The sequence below is a fragment of the Jaculus jaculus genome, chromosome 6, assembly GCF_020740685.1.
Source record: "Jaculus jaculus isolate mJacJac1 chromosome 6, mJacJac1.mat.Y.cur, whole genome shotgun sequence".
Classification (NCBI taxonomy): Eukaryota; Metazoa; Chordata; class Mammalia; order Rodentia; family Dipodidae; genus Jaculus; species Jaculus jaculus.
In genome coordinates, this window is record NC_059107.1 from 75,465,614 (window position 1) to 75,479,446 (window position 13,833).

The 13,833-nt window shown below is 35.5% G+C and overlaps 1 protein-coding gene across 5 annotated transcripts in view; it reads right to left on the reverse strand.

The window, feature by feature from the left end:
• Positions 1–13,833, reverse strand: part of Ryr2 (ryanodine receptor 2) — a 737,098-nt gene that overhangs the window by 132,772 nt on the left and 590,493 nt on the right. For all 5 annotated transcript variants that reach the window (XM_045151997.1, XM_045151996.1, XM_045151994.1 and 2 more), the window contains 2 exons: positions 12,472–12,593; positions 5,649–5,698 (listed from right to left, as the gene is read on the reverse strand). In XM_045151997.1, the coding sequence (XP_045007932.1) occupies positions 5,649–5,698; positions 12,472–12,593 (172 nt within the window). The remainder of the gene's footprint in view (positions 1–5,648; positions 5,699–12,471; positions 12,594–13,833) is intronic.

Genomic DNA, 13,833 nt, shown 5'->3' on the forward strand with positions numbered 1-13,833 from the left:
ACAACCTTCTATAGCTTCAACAACCTCTAAAATGCATGGAAACTAATAGTATCCAAACTTCCCTCTTTCAGACACTTCCGCCACCTCCATCTTATTGAAAGTTAATACTATTCCTCACTGTAACTCACCCTCCACTGTTCTAACTTCTAAGTAACCAAAACCCTAGCATACTGCATACCACCTTTGTTCATTTACCAACAAGCAATTATTGAAATTTCAAAAGGAACATTGTTGTTAATTCACTACTGGAACATTTACACAGCAGACATACCCACTAGCTTGGATCATTCCTGCCATTACTCTGGGAGTAATACAGAAGCCACATCTGGCACCTTGGGATCCTACCCTGAAGATATAATTTCTGATCTACATGTCTAAGAATACAGCTGATAAACAGCAAACCCAAGAAATGAAGTAACCAGAGGTAGTAAAATATCAATGTAATACTATAATATCAATGTAATAATATAAAAAAATTAAGACAACATAACTCTTTCAAAAATTATAAATCCAAATGTAATGACCTCTAGTGAGAATGAATTAGATGAAATGCTAGAGAATTGAAGAAAATGATTTTAAATATACACAAAGAGATAAAAAATGAAATCAAAGCAATCAAAGACAAAAATACTCTTGAAGGAGACTACAGATAAACAGAATATCAACATAACACAACAAAAAGATTGGTGCAAGATATGAGTAAGGAAATAGAAATACTCAAGAAATACAAATTTGAAACATTGGAGATAAAATTATTAACATAAACTAATCCATTAATTTATTGTTTAGGAAGAAAATACTAGTTGAAAGATTTTACTCTATTATATCAGTCAGTGTTTAAGTTTAAAACTGTTCCAAACACAACAATAAGGTTCATGATACAGTTTAAATTGAATATGTTTCAGTAGTTTGCAGAAGGTGAAACTAGAAGAAATATTGGGCAGCATACTTAGCATGTACCAAGTACTGACTACGAGATAAGAATTCCTAGATGTCTCTGTGTCAAAGCTTGAGAAGTTCTCTACTGATACTGAGCAGAGTCTGGAGGGCTTGGTGTCTTACTAAGAAATTCACCAGAAACTGGAAGGTAAAAGTATAAATGTTTTGGCAGTCTTCTCAAGTAGCTCCTAGGATGGAAAAGAACATGATGGGTTGAGATTAATATCCTAAATGTTTAAATGAGCCTCTTAAAGGAATTTTTTTTTAAATGTGATACTCCTAAACTATAGGATAATTGGATAATATGTTTTATTTAATGTCTCAAGAAAAAAAAAAAAAACCTAAAAGGTAGGTTATTTGTGTTCACTTTCTTATTTTCTCTATTTAGATTATAGGCTTATTGAGCATAGAATCTAGTTGGGTCAATCATTCACTTATTCAGCAGATATCTAGAGTACCCATCATGTGTCACACTTCCTGTTTAGCCCTGTAGGGACAACTGAGAGCCTGAAGGGTAGGGGTTTACTCCCTCTGTGAAGAACCCAGAAGGTAGAGTTATGTGTAGTGATCACCTTCCAGGTAATAATGGCAGCACCAACAACCTTTGCTCCCAAAGAGCCTGAGCAGAAAAGGAAACATTACAATGAAGAAATGGAGAGTATGTCAGACAAGCTCAAGCAGGAGAATGAGAAAAAAAAGAAAGAAAGAAAGAAAGAAAGAAAGAAAGAAAGAAAGAAAGAAAGAAAGAAAGAAAGAAAGAAAGAAAGAAAAGGTTGAAAGTAAGGCCAACAGGAAGCCAGCATAGAGTACTCATGGTTAGGTTAAGGAGTCTGGTGTTATTCTACAGAAGTACAAACCACTAAACACATAGGGATATGACACAAGATTGGAGTTTGAAGAAGTCATGATGGTCAAGAGCAGTTCAGAGTGGGAAGAGATTCAGAGAGAATGGTGTCTTTGGTCTTGTGCTCATATATGCACCTCAGGGTGGCAGTGAGAAGAAAAATCTTTAGTTCTCCATCTTCACATCTAAGAGAATGACTCACACATAGTAGACACAATAAATGGGTATAGAATAATGCATTGAAAGCATCAGAACACTCATCTCCGGCAAAAATAAAGCGCTGCTAGGCACACACAGTTATATCTGGCAATGCACTGCCCTGTCATCACATTCTGTCCCCTTTATAAAATTACAGAATGATTCAATGTCATAATCAGGCTTAGGTATACTCTCACTGCCTTAAAGACTGTAAAATCAAAATTCCTGGCTAGCAAAAGTAGAGAGAAGTAGTAGGAAGAAAATTTTTTTTCAGTATTTTTATTTATTTGCAAGTGGGGGGATGGGCACATCGGGGTCTTTTCACATTTCATACAAACCCCAGACACATGTGTCATTTAGTGCATCTATCTTTATGTGACTACCGGGGAATCAAACCCAGATTGGCAGGCTTTGCAAGCAAGCATCTCTAACCACTGAGAATTCTCCCTAACCCAGAACAAAAACATTTTAAAGTGAACAATGGATCCTTGAAAATGACAAATTGGACCCTTACCACCTATCATTCTGTCCAGGTGCTTTCATGTCCAAACTGAAGCTCCAGAATTAATGTGTGCACCTATTCAGAATCATCAGAAAACATTTCTAAATACAAATAGTGAAGCCTATGTTTGGACAAGATGTTATTTTCTTGCCCCCTCCCAAAATATACTTGATTCATCACATTTCTGTGGTATAATAAATCTTATTCATCCTTGTAAAAATAATCTTACCATTTTCTCATATAAAATGAAGTGGTTCAAAAGCCTCAAAGAACTGTTGATACATACAAACTCTGATGATTTTTTTCCATTTTCATAAGGTATTTCCAATGTATAGAAAATATTTTACAGAAGATCAAAGATACATGCAAATATGGAGATAAAATTTTGATAATGTTCTTCAGATGTCTGAATAACTTTACTGCACATACAGATTACAGATGTACCTACAATTTGGCCTGTATTATGGATTAAATTTTTCAGTGCCTGCAAGAACCTGCTATCCACAGTGATCTCATCAGGTCAAGGATTTTGTCTCTGACACTTTACTATATCTCTCTAGTTCCCAATTCCTGACATATATAAGGTTAATGTACATTTTTCTACATCTTTAGTTTTGCTAATTTTCATTAAACTTAAATATCATTTCATTAACCTTAAAATCTTTCTTAATTTACTACTAGGTAAGATCATGAAGTTGCAAAAATAAAACAGTACATGAAATAGATTTTGATAATCAATTTATTTCCTGTCAGAATGTAGGAAAATTATATACATTTGTATATGTAGATATGTATATATGTATATGTAGTATATATGAAAGGAATAAAAAGAAATTAATGTGACTGTAGCAAGCCACACTACTTGTTTTCCATATATATCTTTATGTGCATCTATTCTGAATAGCCACATTCCATATTGTGTTTGTATTTAATTTGATTCATCTAGGGTCTAATAAAAAAGAATTTAAAAAATCCAATGAATCAATGTTTTACATGTGAAAGATACAAGATTATAAATTCCACAACATCACAATAACCATCTCATATTATATTTGGTACAACATATCACTAAGATTAGCATTGATATCAACCTACTGCAAAAAGGAAAAAAATTAAGGTGCAGGCAACTCCTTCATTCAGATGGTAAATTGACAAAAATAAGATGTACATATTCACAGCCCAGTGTTCATGTCCTCCTGGGCTTCATATTAGTCAAAATCCAGGTTTCAACTATACTATGTGATGTTTATATGATAAGACAAAGATTCCTTATTAGGCAAGTTGGTATTAAAATACATGTGATTAATAAAGGCCTTTTGAGGCTTGTTAATTAAAAGGTAAATGCTAAAACAAATTTGAAGCGGTAGGAGACATTTAATTTAATAATGTAAGCAATATATAAAATTATGTAAAACAAAAAAGGTGAGTCATAAAATAGGGCTCCAACAAATTCCTATTGAAAATTAAATAACTGTACTTACTGTTAAGGAATCAATACATAAACATACTAGTAGGATTACATAAAGAAGGAATAGTTCATTTCCCTCTCCTCAGGGGACTAGTGAATTATGTTACACATTTGTCTTCCATTACCAAACCACTAAAGCCACTAAGTGATATATTTGAAAGAAACAATAGAAATTCAAGAACAGGTAAAATTATTCTTTGATATTGAAAGTCTATAAACAGTTTTTTTGGGGGAAAGGTTATAATTTGAAAAATGGCATGGGCAGGAAGGCTTTTGACTATGTGAAATATTGTCAAAGGAAAATTGTGAAAAATTTAGGTTGTGGTTAAGATTTGTATACTTTACTATATTTGTAATAATTTTTCAACTTTTTAAATGTAGACATAGTGAGATTTAGGAAAATAAGAGGATATAGGAGGGAAGTTAGAAGTAGAGTAACAGAAAATGGCATGCTTACTAACAAGTATGCAAAGATTGAAAGTGATATGCTCTTATCAGAGTTATATGCCATTGGGTAGCAAACTCTGACAAAAATCAGAGGATATTGGAATAATTTGAGCTATGGGAAATTTAAAGGGTGTATGAAAATCTTGTCTCAATAATTTTCATGTAAATTGTTACTTGTGAGAAGTTCAAAATAACAGTCAGATGTAAATTATACTGAACATAGTTGCCCACTGCTTTCAAATAACCAAGAATAATGTAAAACATGGTCAATATATAGAAAATATACATTTTAACTTCTAAATGCAAGTACATCAAATATCATAAATATGGGAAGCTACAGAGTACAGTATTAGCTATTTATACCAAAAACCCATCACTCCTCAAAGAATGTAAGTTGAGTGTATGTTTATGTAAGAGTAGGGGAGTTTGTGTGTGTATATATGTGTATTTCTCAGTAATTCACTATAACACTTTGCAGAAATTATGTATTTTTATAATCTTCAGTCCTTTGTATAAATGTAATTAAGCTTTTAACATTTCAATCAATGTATCACTCACTATGTTTTACTACTAAAAACTTCTCAATATACCACAAAACCTAAAGAGCAAAGGTCTCAAACTTGCTTTGTCCATTTATAAAACTGGATGCAAGAACATGTATGCATGGCAAGCATCTGTGTGGAGGGCCAGTGCCCTCCCTGTAAGGCTGTCTGCAAGCAGGTGCTCCAGAGTAGAGGCTTCAACCACGTGGACACTCAGACGCAAACACAAACTGATTTGGGGGTTGTGAGTGGTGCTAGAAAAGCCACTTTTTTCAAGTGAAGCTTTTTGGCTCCATGGTCCCAACTATCAAGCTGGATGCAATAGACATGCATATCTATAGTTAATAGCATTGAAAACAAGTGCAGTTTAAAATTTTTATTTATATTGCTCATTCCTTATTCTTGCAGAGATAATCAAAATCCAACAGCCTGATTTTATTGTATGCTTGAAATAAAATGTGACAGAACTTAATATTGTATTTCTTTTTATCTTTGATAAAATACCTTTGATTTTCAGTTTATGCTGATACAGAAAAATCACAGACCTCCTTTTGACTGTAACCTTGAGGAACTTGTCTTGCCTATGATGACCATGCATGCAGCCATGCAAACATGCATCCATGCAACACAGCAGCACACGACACAGTGCAAAAATGGCAAAGAAACCCAGCAGTGGCCATGCTGATAGTTTTTCAAGGGTCTCCTTACCAAACAGTGAAATCCTATGCCTGACAAGAACTCCAAGTTTGCAGAATAGGCTGAAGACAAAAGAAAAACAAAAGAGAAAAGGGAAGGGGGAGGGAAGGTAGAAAAAGACAGGGAGAATTTTTTTTAAATTAAAAAGAAGAAAAAAGAAAAATAAAACAGCTGATATATGAGCCAGAAAATAAGCAACATGATGTCACGCAGAAAGAATCAATTCTCTGAGCAGAATGTGGAGTAAAAGTAGTAACGAAAAGAGTCTTTGAATGCATATCTTAACAAACATGGTTAAAAAGCACGTATTATAAGTAAAGAAACAAAAATAAAATTGAAGCAAAGCTAATTAATATAAAAGCATTCTATATGAACCCCAGAAAATATTACTAAAGAAATACCACAAGGAAAAAATTTAATCTGCCCAAATATACCTACTTATTATCATTGTATTATTTACAACAGACATATGATACCTTGGGCAAAAAATGTTACTTTAAGTTTTTGCATTCTTTATTATTCAAAATGTCTTTCTTTGACCCCATCCCTTACATGTATACCAACCATTTTATGAATTTAGACTCTGAAGTAGAAACAGAATTTTAACTGATTATCATTCTGAAGAAATTACAGATGGGATCACTGAAGAACTCAGTAATAATGAATAATTTGAGCAAGTTTCTTATCTCCCTAGAGCAGGTTCCCAGGAAGTTCTTCATGACAATTAGCTATGGGAGATTCCAAGTAACCATTACCTGTAGTCCCAGAAATCACTAGCTCTCTGGTGAGATCCCAGCATTTGCCTCTTGACTCAGCCTCTGTACCACAGACTCCCAAAAGTCCCTCTTCTGGGGAATACCTTGCTAATGCCAACTAGTACTTACTAATGCCAAATAGTCCTTACTATTGCTTCCATACCTACTTCCCCAGGACACAGCTCAAGTTTGCTGCTCCCACTAAGATAATTTTGGATGCTCATCCCTTCACTACCATTGTCTTCCCTGGTTGAAAGATCTCACCTTCCAACTACTTGCAAATCTCTGCTATGGCACTTAAACTGGCAGGTTACAACTGACATTTTCATCTCTGGCCACATATTTCTAAGCTTCTGGGAAGCAGCCCTTACCCTGGTCTCCTAGTATTCCAACCTGGAGGAACCACTGTAAGGGTCTACCCACACTTTACTGCATTCTCCCAATAGAGTCAGTGATACCCTCATTGGCCAGGCTTTCTGGGAAAGCTCTTCCTTCTCCAGAACCATTGGTGCACGAACACACAGAGTACTCAATTAGAGATTCAGACCAGCCATGCAGGAAAACATGTGTACGGGATTCTGTCAGGGTACAAGTAAAATAACCTTTGTTGACATCTCTCATGGTCAGTTTTGGCCACATACCTCACTTTATGTCAATGTGGAATTATTAGTTAATTAAAAATTGTTTTGATTTTTTGCGAGATATAATTATGCTACATATAATCCATGCTTGCCTCAAACTTGCTATGTACCTCAGATTGCCCTTGAAATCATAATGATTCTGCCTCCTGAGTGCTTGGATTACAAGGCATGTACCTTGACTGCTTTGTGTGTGTGTGTGTGTGTGTGTGTGTGTGTGTGTGTGTTATGCTCATGTGTGTGCAAATGGATGTGTTTCATGGACATGCTTGCCAAGGCTAGGTAAATGCTGGATGGCCTATCAATTTCTCTTCCACCTCATTTTCCTGCAACAGAGTCTCTCACTGAACCTAGAGGGCCCCATACTTTCAGTTAGTATAGCTGACCATGGAGTCCCAGCGATCTGTCTTTTTCTACCTCCCTCAACACTAGGGTTAATGGCATGACCAGGAATGGTCATCTTTTTATTGTTGTTGTTGTTAACATACATTCTGGGGGTGTAACTCATATCCTCATGTTTATGCACTTTTATCCACTGAGCCATCTCTCCAAACCCTGGCCAGACTCTTTTATTGGGAAAAAGTAATTACACAGGAAATATTGTAGCTTTTTTCAAGAAAATGTTTATCTGCAAATGTGTGAGTGAGTCTTGGGTCTTATGGCATCATTTAATAGAGAAAAATTTAAAAATAACTATCTATATAAGTATCTATTAGATACAATATTAGACATGGATCTATATTATTTATGCTATAATTTTATATAAACAGACAATAAAATGAGAGCAATTCTACCTAGGAGTCCTCATCTACTGAGCTCTATGGATGACTCTGTGTGTGAAAACTGTCATAAGAATATCTGTCCCTATACAGAGACTGACCACAGTCAGAGCTGAACACAAAAAAACAATTTCAGATCCCTGGAATTGAATGCATTTTAAATTACATATTTTACCCATTACTCTCAGAATTCAGGGTTAAATACAGGAGTTATTCTCAGTGATGTTGAATTTAGAAAGCAATTTATTCTGATTATGTCTGATTCATCCACACCTAGATGTTCTACTGGAAACAACTTATTCTGTATTTCATTCCACTTCGCTCTCTTAATCACTGAGAATTTGCCATAGAAAAATGAGTTCACCATCTCTATGGCTTCCTTAGCAAGTATGTTAACAGATACAAAAGTCTAGGTCCTACAGAGTTTCTGGGAAAATCCTGAGGCTTGGTTATTACAAACCTTAATCTCTAGTTTTTCATAAAAGTTGTCAATAATATTGTACCCATTCTCCGCTTCCTGCAGGTACCAATATTGATCTGAATTCCTGAAGATTTCTTAAGACTTCTTCCATATTTGTTCATTGCCTCATCCTGTAACACTCATGATACTACCAATCAGCAAATCTAAGAATGGTTTATGCTTCTGGAAGAGCTAGCTCTTGTTGGCACTGGCAAATCCTTCAATCTTCCAAATGCTTACTGCTCTTGGATTTTGTTTGATAGCAGTATTTTCCCTTCCTTCCTAATTAAACATGCTCTATGTTCTTCAAAGACCCACTTCTGAAATTCCTCCAAATGGATGAATTCTTCCAGTATTTGTATTTGATCTCTACATATGCCTTCATTTTCATCTGTCTGCACAGATTTGAGCATGGATTGCATGGACATCCCTCAATATGTCTGCTTAAGGACTGTGTGGCACATACCTGAAGGGTGTCCCTAGCTGAATTATCTGTTTACACTTCAATGCATTTCACCAAATGTATTTAACCAAATTTGCCATCCTCTTTTGGAAAGTAATTTTCTTTCTGTAATCAGCTGCTTGTTGAATAACAGCAACTATGCTGAAACTACTCAGGCTCTGAGTGGGGTGTCCTGCTGGATTCCTCACTACTCCTCATAATGCTTACTATGAAGTCTCGCCATCTTATCTTCTTAGGTGCTCCGCATGTCCAGAATCTCTTAGCACTATACTCTCTTCTATGCCCTAAGCACTCTGTGCACATATCCACTGATATTCTTCAACAAATCTTGTATGGTTGTTCTGTATGGATGTATCTATTCTGCTATGTGCCTAGCTTCTCTAAAGGCAGGACCGTGTTCTTGTCTGCATGTGTTTTCCTGCAGACCTTGGGTAGCAGGAGGCACACTGTAGGCATTCAGGAGTGGGCAGCACTCTCCAACAGGTTGGCACTTCCCATTTCAGAGCCCAAGTGGCTGCTGTAGTCTCTTAACACCTGTCACAGCCCAGCCTACTTTTGCTGCCAGACTTTCCTTCTTGAAGGGAAATTCTGATTCTTCTCTGACTTCAAAAGCTTCATTGCCATTTTAGCCCTAATGACTTATGGGAAGAGATGCCCTGTTCTGGAAGTAGGTATCCATCACAATCTATAAAACCTATCTTTTCCCTAAATTTGCAGATTCCAACCTTTATTCATATGCTTCTACACATCTGTCAAACATTTCCTTTCTCAGTCTACATACTCTTTAAAATCATCCTGAATCACATTATTTGTGATATCTCTAGCTCTTCTAAACCCAGCCAGCATGGTAATGGTTTGACTTCACTAAAGTCGCATCACACAGTAGGACTTTCCTCTCAGGGTGATATCATGTCTATGTGCTTTGCTATGGCAAAGTACATTCTAAGAATGCACAAAGAAGATATTATACTTTTAAGGTAAGATGATGGTGATCTTAGACAAGTACATGCTCAGTACATAATCTTTAGTGCAGAGATCTAAGTACCTATCTCATGGAAACATCAGTGTTAACTGTGGAGAAATTAACTCAAACCTATGAAACTACTACTACCAACAACTGTTAAATACAAAAAGAAAAAAGAAAAAAACACTGTTTTATCATTTGCTTTGATATGTGTTCATCTACTCATAGTAGCAGGGTCACATTTTAAAAGTTTATCAGATTTAATTTCATCAACAATATTTTATCCATTAAACTTCTAATATTTAACTTAAATAATAAGAAATGAGATATTTAAAAGTTTCAGTGATTCCATTTCAATAAATCAAATAAATTAGTTGCATTTCCATTATTGTCATGGTGCTATTGGCATTTAAAAAATATTTGGACTTTCATAGATGGTTTTTATTATAAAACTTGTAAGATACTTGAAAATAAAAATATCAATAATACATATATAGTTCATACAAAACAACTGTTAAAATTAGGTTCATTTCTTACCTGTATATTTTATATATACAAGGTCAAATATTATTGAAAGCTAAGTCAGTAGTTTTAAATTTTTTATTTTATTTTTATGATGATTATTTTACTAAATTAGGTATTCCTAGCCACCCTAATTTTAATGGCTGCATATCACATTGCATATATGCATGACATGATTTAACACTGTCATATCAGTTTGCTCTTCTATGAATTTTTTCTCTCTGAATTCAACTTCCTATGTTTGTCACTAAAGTGCCAACGTGAAATGAGTTGATTCTACTATGCATTTCATTTCTGTGCTGGAATTGTGAAAGACATAAATATCTTTTGTGGAAATACTAATGGAAGAATTTTTCAACCCTCTTTCTATTAAGTAAAGTCACTCTGATGACACAACCAAAATCATTCCAGTATATTTCATCAGTAAGAGTAGTTCAGGGCCTCAGTAGCATATCATCCAAGGGTGGCACAAGAAAGCAATGGTTTGGATTTATGGTACCAGGGCTACACCATGTGTTATGGATCATAGACTAATTTTCTTTTAGGGAGGTATATAATTTCATGCCTCACTTATATATAATTAACATGAAAACTGTGTACCACAAGTTTACAAATAAAATTATATATATATATATGCTGTGTGTGTGTATTGGAGTGACCAGTGAATACTTCCAAGACTAAATCTGGCACTGACTGAAGATAATAAAGCAAGAGAGAATTAAAAGGTAGAAACTACTTAATTTTTCATTTTTTAGCTATTTATCTCAATATATTATCTCATAGCTTATGTCACTGAGTAACACCTAAATTACCAACACCTTGTGGGAACAAGGTTTTGGTCACAAACTGCTGGCAGGCCTTTCCCCCTTAGGAGAAGAGGAGATCTTGCTGCATCCTTGACTTCTTCATATTCTATGGGATCTCAAAGCCTCCATTTTGGGGCCTCAAAATCCACAGGAACAAAGACAAAAAGAGGTGGATTGCACATTAGAATTGCTGCAGTACCACCTCTTCCCTCAGAGGGAAGGTAGGAACCAAGGCCATGGCCAAGTGGACAGAGGTAGGATGTCACATCATGGAAAGGGACACCATACTGCCTCCCCATCTAGTGACAGCTTGTGGAACAAGTTATACTACTGTGTTGCCTCTCTTTGTGGTGCATACAGTGCTTTATCTATCTTACAGGAAAATTATTATTCAGGAAAGCTTGGTGGCATTTTTAATGCTTTCTTTCATCTTATGACAGACTGTTGGTCTACCAATAAAATAGACAACAAATTAAAAAAATGAGAAATTCCATGCAAGTTGCATCTGTCAACACAATACAAGGCAGAAATCTTAATTTCTCTCCACTATCTCTCCACTCAGTCACATCTCACTCTATCTAATACATTGACATGACACTTCACATAGTATGAAAGTCAACAAAAAGTGCTTCTCTACTGTTCTGTACATGGTTTATGTAGTTCAGTTGTCTTTATAGAAATTTTATTCAATTACATTCTAAAACTTTGGTATGGATTTTGAGCAATATGTAACAAAAGGTAGATTAATTCAACAATGTAATCCCCATGTGTGCTAAGTTCTAGCAGAGTTCTGAGTAACCTGACCTTAGGTTTCCAATAGAAACATGCACACACACACACACACACACACACACACACACACACACACACAATCTCAAACTTGGTCTTAAATACAAACAATAAGATATTTCCAAGATGCCAGCTGGAGTTGCATGGGCCAAAATGTTCAAAATGAAAGTACTTTTACTTTATTGTCTTCCAAGCTGGGTCATAATTTGAAGTTTTTTAAAAAATGAATGTATTTAAGTGGGATATCACCTTGCTAAATAATAAAATCCCATCAAAATATTATATTTTCAAGAAAACATGTCAAAAATGTTAAAAATGCCATTCTTCATGAGCACAAATGTGGTAATGCTTCCCCAGATTTTTACCTGTGGATTGTGTTTATCATTTTGATTGGCCTAAAAATGGAACACTTATCAATTCCATCTTGTATATTTTATCTCACTCCAAGATTACAGTCAGTAGCAATGTAAAGGATCTCAATGTCTAGAACACCTAAGTCACAGAAGCTTTCCCTGCCTAATGAATTCTGGGAGGACAAGTCACTAGAGGAGAGGGGAGGAGACTCTTCCCACCATCCCAGTTCAAGGTCTCTAGGTTCTCTGTTCCAAATGCAAACATTAGGAACTCTATTATAAGGAGGTATGATCATGGCTCTTTACCTAGTCACCATCTCCTTTTCCTTGCTTGATGCATGTCCTCCAGAACAGAGGGGTCTGCTTGCTGCAGATAAGAAGTATAAACGATGGTTTTTGAAATACTGATCAATTAAAGGAAGGACAACCTGAAAGAAAGGACAAGAAAACAGATGTACAGAGAGAACACTTGGGGAAATTTTATGCCCATGCCATTTCAGATTTTGCATTCCCACCCCACCCATGGCACATGTATAGGAGGAAGATGCAGGGTTTGTTGAATGAGACTATGGAAAACAGAGCACCTTTCCTTTTCTTTTCTAAGATTTTCAAGTATTTGAAATTGTTCTCCTTAGTTTCTAATAATGTGATATACCTAATGTTTTCATACAATACAGCTCAATGAGAAATAGGCTCTAAAATCACCCATGGTAACCAAATGTTGGGTCCCTACTGTATATGAGAAGTGCAAGGAATGCAGTACCATGCCATTTGGCTTCATATCTACTATGCATGGAGCCTCCATCATTTCTGCATTATAGATATCAAATAGAAACAGTGAAATGGAGGACTCACTCTAAGCCACACTGGCACTTGCTTGCCTACAGTGTCCCCCTTACCAACCCTTCCTCAAAGCCCAGGTCGAAATTCTGTACAAAATTGACCCTGATATAAAGGATCATGGCTTGGTACATGTGAGTCTCTCCATGTAAAATGGTCTTCACACTCTCCATTGTTACTCTGTTTTCCAGACTTTATCTCAGGGGCATTTCATTAATTAAGCCTTTGTTAGCTCCTGCAAATAAGGGGAATCCCATCTATTCTGTTCTTCCAATATCTTTGCTAATTGCTCATTTTATATGTATGGCTTTTGGAAAAAAGTCTCTCTCCCTAGCAGCTTGTATGGCACAAAACACAAAGAAGCACTATAAAATTTGTGGCACATCATAGTCCTTTCCCAGACACTAGAGTTGCTATTTGATGTAGTTTGCTTCTCACAGAATCTCATGTTAAGAGTATTATATGAGTATTTGCTGAATGAGCACATGAAAAAAAGTAATTATGACATCACAAGTATTCAAACTTGTCTGTCATAATGCATCATTTTCCTACCACATGGAATGTAAAAGTTCCATAATGACTAATACACATGCATTTATCAAGCTTCCTTGGAAGTTGTGCTATTGTCTGGATTTAAAGTTTGGTTAACAGTAGGTACTCAGCAAATATGGCAAGGGAATGAATTATAGAAAGTAAGCCATGTTAAGCATCAGCAAACAAAGTTACAAGGAATACTGAGTAGGTGGGCATTTAAAAAGTATGTATAGAGGCATGAACCTCACACCATCCTGAGAACTGACTCAAATAGGGTTACAGTTGAGTGGAGAC